Source organism: Bison bison, unplaced genomic scaffold (genome assembly GCF_000754665.1).
Source record: "Bison bison bison isolate TAMUID 2011002044 unplaced genomic scaffold, Bison_UMD1.0 scf7180017863946, whole genome shotgun sequence".
NCBI lineage: Eukaryota > Metazoa > Chordata > Mammalia > Artiodactyla > Bovidae > Bison > Bison bison.
The window spans coordinates 1,849,623-1,862,304 of record NW_011494518.1 but is presented as its reverse complement, the minus strand read 5'-3'; the positions used below and the strand labels follow the sequence as shown (position 1 = coordinate 1,862,304).

Genomic DNA, 12,682 nt, shown 5'->3' with positions numbered 1-12,682 from the left:
AGTTCCATCTAGTGGTATTTACCTCAAATTGCAGATACCAGGGTTCCTTATCACCTATAGGTATTTGCTCACAACTATAGCTGTCAGTTTTTGAGAGCTTTCCTAAGTGGTCCCATCAGCATCTAAGATTTTTAACTAATTGTTTTATTTAATGTTCTCCAGTATGTCTAGTATCTCTTGATAATCAGTCAAAGACAGTGACAAAACCCTCATGTTAATAAAACTGAAGATTGTATTCATACTCAGAATGACACATGTTAAATTCCAGCATATCATTAAGTATTTAGTTTGCCTTAAGTCCTTAAGTTTCCTGTATGATACAGGAAAGCAAAACTTTAGCAAAATAGCTCATGACTGTATCTGTAGTAATGCTTATTTCTACTTGCCTCATTTTTCATATTGGAAATTGGTTTTAACATGGTAGAAAAATTAGCAGAAAAAAATTTACAATATTTAGTTTTTATGAAATTGTTTTTATACATGAGGGATAATTTGTTAAAGGAAAACACATTTTTCTTAGCATCTATTAATGAAAATAGAAATGGACTATCATGCCGCTGCTAAGTCGCTTCAGTCGTGTCCGACTCTGTGCGACCCCATAGACGGCAGCCCACCAGGCTCCCCCGTCCCTGGGATTCTCCAGGCAAGAACACTGGAGTGGGTTGCCATTTCCTTCTCCAATGCAGGAAAGTGAAAAGTGAAAGTGAAGTTGCTCAGTGTGTCCGACTCTTCACGTCCCCAGGGTCTGCAGAGGACAGGCTCCTCTGTCCATGAGATTTTCCAGGCAAAAATACTGGAGTGGGGTGCCATTGCCTTCTCCATGGACTATCATAGTTACATATATATGATTTGTCATCCTTGTTTTGGTTAATACAGTGTTTATTAGCACGTTAATTTTTTTGTTAAAGTCTCAATATTTTTATTTTTTAGCCCTTAATGTTGATTCCTTCCTCTTCCCTAAGATATCTTATATAGTGTTTTGAAGCGTTCTTCAGATCTATAGTTGGACAAGTGAAAAAGAATAAAACTTCTGCTGTTATCTTGGTTTAGGTATAATTGCTTCTCTACAGTTCTGCTTATTTTTGAAGTTCAGATAAGGTGTTGTTCTTCTTGAAGAATAATAGAAATTTAATTCTTTTCTGTTCATTGTTTAAAAGCTGAAAGTATTCAAAATATTAATCATGTTTTGTAAGCTCTCTATTGAGTAGTCAGCTGTCAATGATATGAACATACGTTATTCCCATATTCTAGAGCAGAGCCGGTAGAAATATAATGCAGGCTACATGTGTCATTTTTGATAGAAATAGTGAAATTGACTTTAATAACATTTTACTTAATCCAGCATGTCCAAAAATACTGTCATTTCAATATGTAATCAGTAGAATTATCATGAATGCCCTATTTTACATTCTGTCTGGTATTGAGTCTTTGAAATCTAGTGTGTATTTTATACTTTAGCCCATCTTATTTCTTACCAGCCACATTTTAGGAGTTCTGTGTAACTAGTATGTACTGTGTTAGAACAGTTCTAGAATTATATACAGTAGTTTTTTCTTATCCTCAGAAGCAGAATTCCAAGACCCTCAATGGATGCCTGAAATCACAGATAATACCAGACTCTATATAATGCTGTTTTTTTCCCATGCATAAATACCTATAGCAATGTACTATAATAAATGTTACAAGATTGTGGTCCCTCTCAAAATATCTTGTACACATTGAATGTCTTTCCCATTGTAACTAAGCACTTGTGGCTGTAGCTTTTGAGGCTTGAGGTACAACAGCAAAACTAGCACAAGTTCCCCCTGCTCCTCCCCTGCCTTTTTTTTTTTTTGGAATTTCATGGATAAAAGTCTCATTCTTACCATAGATCTTAGCAACCTCAGAGTAGAATTTGTTTTCCTGCCCTTGTTACATTGAAAACTTTCATCTTTTCACTCAACACAAGAACTTCATGGCTTCTCTTTCCAGATCTGAATTGCCAGCATCACTGCTCTTGAGCTTTGGGGCAATTATGAAGTAAAGTAAGGGTGACTTGAACGCAAGCACTGCAGTACTGCAGCAGTTGAGCTGATAACCAGGATGCTACTTAGTAGCCTGTGACTGGCAGGATTGTGCTGAACACCCAGGCAGGGCAGGACAGTACAAGACTTCATCATGCTACTCAGAACAGCACAGTTTAAAACTTCTAAATTGTTCATTTCTGAACTTTTGCATTTAATGTCTTTGGATCCCAGTTGATCTGAGGGGTCTAAAACTGGAACTGTGGAGGGTAAAAGTGTAGATAAAATGGGTACTACTGTAGTCTTTTCCTCCTCCTTCCCCACTACACCAGTGGTTGCTTTCTTGTTTTTAATTATGCATCCTTATCAGAAATACACATTTGAGGGCTTTACCCATTTTCTTCCCAGACTCCACTTGGGAGATTACCAGTTCCAAGGGTTCGGGAACTATCTTTTCTATTTTGCAGTTCTAAATTAAGAATTAACCACTAAATTTGTGATTGTTTTGAAATTTGCCACTATTGTTTCTATGAGTTATTCTCTTCTTTTCCACATGTTTCAAGGATATAATGGTTTTCCTTTATTCAGTAGTTTAAGACCTTACTTGTTTTGTTTGACTGTCTTATTCTAACAAGACAGTGAGCCATTTGGGGAAATTAAAGTCTGAGAAATAGAAACACTGGTGATTTCACCAACCTTCTGCAGTACTTTTTGACACATGGCAAAAGATTAGTGATGAGTTGATGGCCTTTTTTTTACTAATGTAACTTTAGTTTTATGTTTAAAAAATTCGTCACTACTTTCTCTCACTTTTGGCACCAAAACGTTTCTTTTCTCCCTCATTTCCTATTTTTAAACAGGGGTGTATGTGTACATGCCTGCACATACATATATTGAATTACTGTATCATTTATTTAAACAATTCTGCACCTCGCTTTGTTTTAAAAGCAATGTAGTTCCTGCTATACTGGATAAAAACAAAACTTCCTGCAACTGAATTAAAGAAAATAATTTAATTTTGCTATTACAAAAACTAGTGTTTGATTAGCTCTTCAGTTATATGCTATTTGCTATGATCTGTAACATGTTCCACTTCATTTTTGCTAGTGAGAGTTTTGGTTGGTAATAAAGCTTATCTGTTTTTAATGTCGCTGCCCTTAGGTTACTTTCCGCACCAGAATCTATCACTGCAACATCAATAGTCAGGGAGTCATCTGCCTGGACATCCTTAAAGACAACTGGAGTCCTGCTTTGACTATTTCAAAGGTTTTGCTGTCAATTTGTTCTCTTTTGACAGACTGCAACCCTGGTAAGTAGATTTTTATTAACACATTCAGTGAGGTTCCAAAAATCAGTGCATTTTTCTCAGTTAGCTTAAGGCCTAAGGTGAATTTAAGAAGTAAATGCTATTGGTAGAAAGATCAGCAAAAAACACTTTTTGAGAAGCTTATCAATGCCATTTCAAATAGAATAGATCAAAAGTTTCACAATAACTTCTTTAGTTTGTTAATGGTGTAAGTAAGTGTTAGTCACTCAGTCGTGCCCGACTCTTTGTGACCCCATGGACCGCAGTCCACCAGGTTCCCCTGTCCATGAGACTTTCCAGGCAAGGATACTGGAGTGGGTCGCCATTTCCTTCTCCAGGGGATCTTCCCAACCCAGGGATCGAACCCAGGTCTCCTGCACTGCAGGCAGATTCTTTACCTACTGAGCTACAAGGGAAGCCGTTGTTAATGGCTTACTACCCTGTAATTATTTTCTCCCTGTCATTGATGAACTCCCTATTTTCTGAATTACGGAGTTGTGCAGACCCCTTCTGATGTGAGTGTTTCTGACAGCATCTCCTCTTGCTCCTTCCCTGCTGTCATGTGCTTGCATGCAGTCAGCTGCTCAGCAATGAAGGGCTCCTTGTTCTCCCTTCCATCCTTTTTGGATTATGGTTAGCTTTATTAGATGTGGTAATAGTGGATATTAAAATGATAACTGATGAGAGAGTTAGACTAGATTATGATTATTAAAATTCAGGGATAAAGTCATTAGTGTGTAACTTTTAAGAAATGCTTAACTGCCACACACGATCTTTCATGTGGGTAGCTGACTTGAAAAAGTAATGTATAAGTGTGGGATTTCGCATGTGATATCTTGTAAACAAATAGACTTATTTTTTCCTAAATATTTAATCAACCACCAAAGGCTATTACTGTTATTTTAGACCCAGCAGTTGCATATGTGCCATAGAGAGAGAGAGAGAGAGAGTATAGGGATATGTAGAAGGATATTCATTGTGGCATCATTTATTAAAGCAAAAGATTGTAAACAACCTTCATGGCCATTAGCAGAGGATGTAGCTTAAAGAGGTAGCTCTGTGTGAATTAATGGAGAAAACTCTCGAAGATACATTAAGCTAAAAAAGCACAGCACTGAAAAATAGGCAAAACAATAATATTCTAAATGCTTATAAATACATATAATGTCTCTGGGTAGAGATGCTATAAATCATTTGCCAGGAAGAGAAACTTCTAAATAGTTGGAGGCAGGAAGGAAGAGAGCTTTTTTACATTTTACTGGCTGTTGATTGATATGCTTCAAATTTTGTACCACATCTACATAGTGGACCTTCTTGAAAAACAAGCTCAAAATAAAATTTACGTCTCAGATTCAGTTTCCTGCTCAGAATATTATTTAAAACAAAATGGCAAGTAAGTTTTCAAATGGAGGTAAGGATGATGATTTAAATCATATTATTGTACAGAATAAAAGAAATATTTCATTCTGAAAAGCCTTGCATCATAGGATCTGCATTTGGAAAAATTAATTTTTAAGTATCCATAGGAAGACAAATACTGGCACACTTACTTTTCAATAAAATGCTAAGGGTGAAAAATAGTTTTTATATATTAAAGATGCACACATTTTTTAAAAAAATCACACATTTTAAAAGCTTTATTATTAACTTTATTTTTAAAGAGGCTTTTCTAGTTTGAATATTAAAATATAAAGATGATTATGTTACTTTAAGCATTTTTCTTTTTAAGAAATTAGCCATTATATATCAAGATGCTGCTGAAAAATCAACATTTCAGTTCCAAACTGCTAGAACTGAATCGTTAAGACACTGTATAATATCTTCTAATGTTCTTTCCACTTTTCCAGCGGATCCTCTGGTTGGAAGCATAGCCACTCAGTATTTGACCAACAGAGCAGAACATGACAGGATAGCCAGACAGTGGACCAAGCGATACGCAACATAATTCACATAATTTGTATGCAGTGTGAAGGAGCAGAAGGCATCTTCCCACTGTGCTGCAGATCTTTATAGCCTTTACAATACGGACTTCTGTGTATATGTTATACTGATTCTACTCTCTGCTTTTATCCTTTGGAGACTGGGAGACTCCCCAAAAAGGTAAATGCTATCAAGAGTAGAACTTTGTAGCTGTAGATTAGTTCTGTTTAAAACGCCTACTTGCAAGTCTTGCTTCTTTGGGATATCAAAATGTATTTTGTGATGTACTAAGGATACTGGTCCTGAAGTCTACCAAATATTATAGTGCATTTTAGCCTAATTCATTATCTGTATGAAGTTATAAAAGTAGCCGTAGATGATTAGGAATTATGTCATTTGTATTAAACCCAGATCTATTTCTGAGTATGTGGTTCATGCTGTTGTGAAAAATGTTTTACCTTTTACCTTTGTCAGTTTGTAACGAGAGGATTTCCTTTTACCCTTTGTAGCTCAGAGAGCACCTGATGTATCATCTCAAACACAATAAACATGCTCCTGAAGGCATAGTTTCCTGTCGTAATATTTTAAGTCAGTTTTGTTAGAAGGCGTGTCTGAGATGATTGTTGTTGAAATAAAAATGTGAATATGAAGACTGACTACGAAGGACTAGTACAAATAAATCATTTATTAAATGGAAAACATTTCAAATCTTATAAATGTGTAGAGTTTTTGTCCTCTAAGTCCTAATGAGAGAATACATGAGCTTAAATATACAGAAATACATTTTTAACCATTGGTCTCAAAAACACATAAAGCTCTACTTTGATGATGTGACATCAAAATAACATAAAATCCTGGCTTAAAAGATTTGATATCCAAAATGGTGACTTCTGTCCACCATTGGGCAATATTGTCAAATAACTTTAATCCGGTATCCCTTCTGTGTCTTTCATGCATTTTTTTTTTTTAACTTATCCTGTTCCTGAGTTTTCATGGTGTTTTTTGGTGTATATTATCATACTTATTAGGGCACTTGCCAAGCAGAGATAGCTGGTTGAACACAAACTTTCGTCTATCCTGAAGGTAGAATAGTATTCCAGATTAGTGTGCAGATGTAGCATTAATTCTCAGTTGAAAAAATAGAGAATTTTAAGGGTTTACAGGTTATATGGATTTCTTCTTTCTAGTTATAATTATTAAATACTAGATTTCTTACAGAAGTTAATTTACTTTTCAATATTTAGATTGGTCAGCAGAGTATAAATGTTTTCCTCTGGCTGGGATAGTTATTAAGGTAATTCCCTGGTCATGCTGCAGGTTTGTGGAATATGGGGATATGTCTTATCCAGTCCAAAAGTTGGAAATAGAGTACCATCTTAAAATGTGTAGAATGAAACTCTTAGCATAGAAGTACGTTGCTCCAAGATAATAAAGCAAAGCATTTCGAATTGTACATAGCCTTACAAAGAATGATGGACTCCTGCTAGAGTACTTGTCAGTAGAAGTCTTAAACCAGCGTAAAATAAAATCACGCTTTCACTTAACACCCCTACTCTCCAAATAACTCCTCGTTACAAAAGTACACCAAACAGGCTTAGGCCCGTGAAAACCTCTGAGCCTTGAATATTAAAAGCAGTAACTAATAATATGAACTGGAGTCAAGTCAGTGTGATGAGAATGGGGATTTTTTATGTAAGCTCTTGAGGATTTCTGTGTAGGTGAAGGGTAGAAAGTAGTTTTTACCCACTTCCACCATTGTACGTCCTGTACCCTAGATTAATAAACTCTCGATGCCAGAAAAGTGTTCATCATACTGAATATCAGGATATTTGGGGGATGCGATTCTTGAACTTCCTTCATTTGCTATGAGCCTGTTTACTACCATCAACCTGCTTACTTGCAGGTTTTGTCCAGTACTCACCTGGGACAGAGTGGAAAGAATTGGTGACATAAAAATATTTGTGGCTCTTCCACAAACTACCTTTGTGGCCTTAAATAAGACACTTTCAATTTTTTTTTGTAAAATACAAGTTAATTTAATTATTTCCCTGTTCTCTCTTAGTCTTTAAACTCAGTCATTCTAATCTTATAAAATTTTGTTACGCATGTTCTGCTTTCTTTTGCAGGGAACAGGCCACAGTTTCAAGTGGACTGAAAAATAAGTCATCACTTGGATTCCTTAAAATTCTAAATTTGTAAAAATCTTTTCTATTTCTGATCCACTTCCCAGTTACATAGGTGTCCATCCATGTATACTACAAATAGGGGATTTTTTTTTTTCCTCATAAAACTTTGCTCTGGAGGTGAAACTAGGTTTTTTCCCTCATTCATTAAGAACAAGTTTTACAAGTTCCAGGTTCAAATGTAGTAGTATGCAAGAGCAGCCCTGGCACCATATACCCTGCTGAGCCTGGAGTGTCCTCATCTTCACTCTGTGCCCTCAGGGCCTGCCTGTGCAGCACATGCCGGGCTCCGTTTAGTCACTGAGGTGCCTCATCTCGTTCAGTATCACCCCAAAAAGCTTTCAGAGAGAGGTGCTTTGATGATCCTCAGTTGACAGAATAAAACCAATAGATGAACAGGTTAAATACTTGCTGCAGGTTAAACAGCCAGCATGATGTGAATGGAGGTACAATCCCCATTCTTCAGCAGTAGGCTTAAGTGTTTTTGTTCATAGTGTTACAGTTAATATTGAATATATATGTTTATATGTAAAAGCAGGTATATATAGATTAATTGAAAACTTCTGAAAGGTAATCTGTGAGTACAGTTTTGCATTTTAGTCAATCCTTATTTTAATCTTCTATTTTAGTCTCAAATGGAACCTTACAAAATAGCGCTTTATTAATTGATTCCAGTGAATATGAGGTACGTTTATTTATCTTCTTAGATATTTGTCATAAGAATACTTTCAATATCACTGGTTTCCATTTTTTAATTTGGAAAATGAGATAAGTGATGATATTTTAAATTTATTTACCTATGCCATCACATCGCCACATGAAAAAATTTGTATTGATAAATTTTATCATTTAATGATGAGCCTTTTCAAAATAATAAGATGTATTAGTTGTCTAGACATTGTCTCTTTTTTTTTAATTTAATCAGGTATCATGGGGATAAAATTTAGAGGTTTGACTTGGCCTTGTGTGTACATTACTCTTTCTAACAAGAACCATGAGGTGTTGTGTACTTGGAGTCAGTCCACTACTTGCCCAAGTATATTCTTGTAACAATACAAAAATGATTATATAGTAAAGTTCGAGCCAGTTTCAGTCCTGCGTGTGGCTTCACCTGTTAACCAAGATTGTAGTCAAGTTAATCCCGTACACATTTTCATTGACTTTTACGTTATGGTCTTTGATAGAATTATGGCATGATTTGAAGCATTATTTTCATAAAACTATTGCAAGTTATTTGAAGAGGCTGAGATAATGATTCTACAATAATTATCCTCTTGTGTTTCAGTATTTCTTTAGATAAATAGAATATATGAATAAACCCATTGCTTCCTATCTAAATTACCAAGTTTTTCAAGTAATGCCCAAATAATAGAAAATAATTCATAATTTTAATAGGCAGGTGTTTTTTGAAACATCAGTTTTTGGTAACTAGTTTGTTAACTTCTGGGGGGTCAAGTTATTCTCTGATTTAAATGTACTGCTCCAGTGTGTAATGGGGTGTTTCTACACAGTGGAATGATAGTCCTTTCAAAGTGGTTATGAAATGAATTTGGGGGACTGGTTTATAAACTGTGTTGCCAACAGTGATTAAGTGGCGTTAAAACCTTGTCAGACAGAATGAACCTAGATTCTACTGATGAGTACATTTAGAGAAATATAAATTCAGTTTACATCTATAGGTTATCTTGCTGAAGTCCAATGAGGCTAAAGCCAGTTAATTATTCAGGTCTTTTTAACACAGAACATAAAAAACAAGTTTTCCCCCAAATCCAGTTCCCTGAAGTTTTTCTCAAGTTCAGCTCTTCTGATGAAACCTTTGCAGAAGTTTTTCTGAAGTTCAGCTCTTCTGATGAAACCTTTCCATTTTACTGTTGTGTAACTTTAGTCCGTCAGTCTGTTTCTCATTTTCTTTCTTTTCCTTTGGATGGGGTGGGTGGGCGGGGGGTGGTTATGCTATATACCAACTGGCCTCCATTGCAAGTTTATTCTACAAATTAAGTTTGCTTATTGAAGGTCCTTTCAGGCACTGTAATACATGGAGAGATGAATACATCCTTAAATAGTTTATCCTTTTTCTGTCCAAATAGATTTTCCCTCTTAGCAGAGGAGAACATATCTTTGTTAACGTGTATTCATTTTCTACTGAACAAGAAATTAAATGTCTCAGCTGATTTAGCTATGAACATATTAGTGTAATAATTTGGTAAGTTTTATCTAATCTATATGATGTTAAACGTTCTTAATACTATTTGATGCTTTGAAAATAATTACTCTTTTTCAAACTACTCTGAATACCCAATATCTCTAGTATGCGTTTTGTTGTTATATTCAGTTTAACACCTTGTATATTTCTCGATAGTGAGCTTTTGGGGGATAATATCTGTAGTCCTTGTCTCTGTGTCTCAGCCCAGTATCTCTTGTACCATGATAGATGTTTACTGAATGAATGCATATGATATCATGGGTGTAATCTCTGTAAGGTTGTTCAGGGACCATCCATGTGAAGCATGTCAGTCCTGTTGCCTTTAATTCCCTGTCATGCTGATTCAGTGCTTTATACTTGGTAGATACTGGATATTCCTGTTAACTTGAAGTGTGAGAAGTAGCAATGGGTTATTTTCATAACTTACTTAGTATCTACTTGTTTAAAGTGGAGAATGAATTAATCTTGTAATTTTAAAAGTCCTTAATTATACCAAAATGCTCTCTGCCCTACAAAGTGTTCATCGTTTCCCATTATCATTACTATCTTATTTGGTATATTTCTCCCGCTCCTTTTTACTGGTAAGAAGGCAAAGGACACAGTGGAATATATGTATCTGCTTACAGTAATTCTGTTACGGAAATCTAGTAAGAAAAATGAAAATGGTAACTTTCGAAAAAATTTCTCTTAAGAGAAATAATTTAGGGAAAAGGAACAAGTGTACCCTTATAGTAGTATGGAGAGGGGCAGTCTTAGAGTGTTGAAAGTCAGTCATTGAAATATTATCCAAATCTTTTCATTTTGTTTTTCTTTCCCATTTCTATCTTTGTGAGAAAAGAGGAATAGAATAGGATAAAGAATCAAATGAGTCGCTTTTTTTCTTTATTGCCCTACGTTTATTGCCCTGTGTGTGGACTGGGTAAAAGATCCCTTGATTCCAGAAGTTAATTCCAGTTTCTTACAACGTGAGTATTTCGTAAGTCAGCTGAGCAAATTCAGGTATGTTGTCTGCTTACCACTCCAGGCCCATCTCACACCCAGAGTGGAGAATGAACCCAGGGAGAAACAGGTTACTGAGCACTGTTGATCACCGAGGGAAGTCCTGATACTCAAGGGGCAAGTGTGTGAGGAATGTTAGAGATTCTCTAAGACTGAGACAGGCATGCTTATAGCAAGTCAGTGTACGAGCATTTCACGCTACGTAGTGATGATGAAGAGTAATTATGAGGGATACGGGGAGTTGCAGGGGTATTAGTGGCACCCCTTGCTTGATTCTTACATTATTTTTTAGGAGCGTGTTAGCCCACTGTTAAACTCTTTCCCTGGCTACACAACCCCCAAATGGTAAAGGTCATTTTGAGTCATGTGGGACAGCTTTTTTTCTTCTGTAATTTTTTTTAATGACACACATTTTATTTGTTTGTTAGTTACCTTTTACTTGATCATGAGCCCCTACAAATCAGGGATCAGGTTCATTTCACTCAGTAAGTTAGTGGTCGTGTATTCTGGCCAACATTGGTTTCAGTGCTTAGGATTAGCATTGAACAAAGCACATGAAAATCCCTATCGTAGGTTGTTTACTTTCCAGTTCAAGGTGACAAACAGGTTTTTTTGCGGGGGAGTGTTGTATGTATATAATATGTGCTAAGTCACTTAAGTCGTGTTCAACTCTTAGGGACCCTGTGGGCTGACAGGCTCCTCTGTCCATGGGATTCTCTAAGCAAGAATACTGTAGTGAGTTGCTATTTCCTTCTTCAGGGGATCTTCCCAACCCAGGGATTGAATCCACATCTCATGTCTCCTGCATTAACAAGCAGGTTCTTTACCACTAGTGCCACCTGCGAAGCCCTTGTATTACATAATATATATATGATGGTAAGTGCTATGTCAAAAAGTAAAGCAGGCAGTGTGTGCCATGAGGGAGAAAGGGGAGGGTGTAGGCCAGTTGTAAAAGGGTTATCAGAGAAGGCTTAGCCAAAAATGTCAGCCAAGAGCTGAAGATGGTAAAGGATAAGGGGGAGGAGGAGTGGGAAATTCCAGGCAAAGGAGATAGCAGATGAAAAGACCCAGGAGCCAGGAGCATGCTCAATGCTTGCAGAAAACGTCAAGACCCCGGAGAAGCTGGGGTAGAGTGAGCAACTAGAAGAGTAAGAGGCAAAGTCAAGACTGACTGCTGACAAGTCACATAGGGCCATTTAGTGTGTTAATAGTGCCTTGGAAGGAGTCTGGGTATTCCAGATGAGATGAAAGCCACTGGAGTGTTGTAGTCAAACAGTGATGAGATTACGACATGTTTTAGAATTTCTGATTACTGTTAGGGAAAAGACTTGGTGGGTTAGAGCTGGCTTAGAGATTGACATCTACCTGGGTAGCATTAGTGTAGGTAGTAGGAAATCATCAGATTCTGGTTGAAGGTAGCTAATAAGTTTTGCTGATAGACTTAACTGTGGTGTGAAAAGTCAAAGTTTAGCACCTGAGAAAACCAGAAGGCTGGAATTGTAGTTAATTAAGATGAGTCTGGAGGTGGAGCAGGAGTGTAGAAAGATGAAGAGCTTCATGTTAACAGGTTAAATTCAAAGTGCCTATGAAATGTCCATAGAGAGACGTCAGAGTAGCGGATATCCAGATCTGAGATTTGGGAGTTAGTTCTGGGTCATTCACATACATTTGGGATTCATGAGTGGATAGTTGATGTTTACAGTTATGGGATTGGATGAGATCATCAAGGAAATGAGTGCTGCTAGAGAAGAAAGAAGTCTGGGCACCCCAGTTTCAGAAGCCAAGGACACATGGAATCAGCAGAAGAACCCAGGAAGTAGAAGGACATCCCCAGGAGAGCATGGGGACCCAAAAAGAAAGTGAAGAGTTTCCTGGAGATGGGAATGATCTGTAGCTTCAGATGGGACTAAGGATCCAGCTAAGATGCTGCTGCTGCTGCTAAGTCACTTCAGCCGTGTCCAATTCTGTGTGACCCCATAGACGGCAGCCCACCAGGCTCCCCTGTCCCTGGGATTCTCCAGGCAAGAACACTGGAGTAGGTTGCCATTTCCTTCTCCAATGCATGAAA

General features: G+C 36.9%; 1 protein-coding gene across 4 annotated transcripts in view; it reads left to right on the top strand.

The window, feature by feature from the left end:
• The window catches only part of UBE2E3 (ubiquitin-conjugating enzyme E2E 3), a 106,848-nt gene that overhangs the window by 85,436 nt on the left and 8,730 nt on the right, over window positions 1-12,682 (top strand). For 2 of the 4 annotated variants that reach the window (XR_824721.1, XR_824720.1), the window contains exons 5-6: window positions 3,165-3,312; window positions 5,157-5,409. Coding sequence is in view for 2 of the 4 variants with exons in the window: in XM_010833850.1 (XP_010832152.1) it covers window positions 3,165-3,312; window positions 5,157-5,254 (246 nt within the window). In the remaining 2 variants the exon portion in view is untranslated. Of the gene's footprint in view, window positions 1-3,164; window positions 3,313-5,156; window positions 5,943-12,682 lie in introns of those variants that run through there. The other 2 variants (XM_010833850.1, XM_010833849.1) reach the window with 1 other exon arrangement.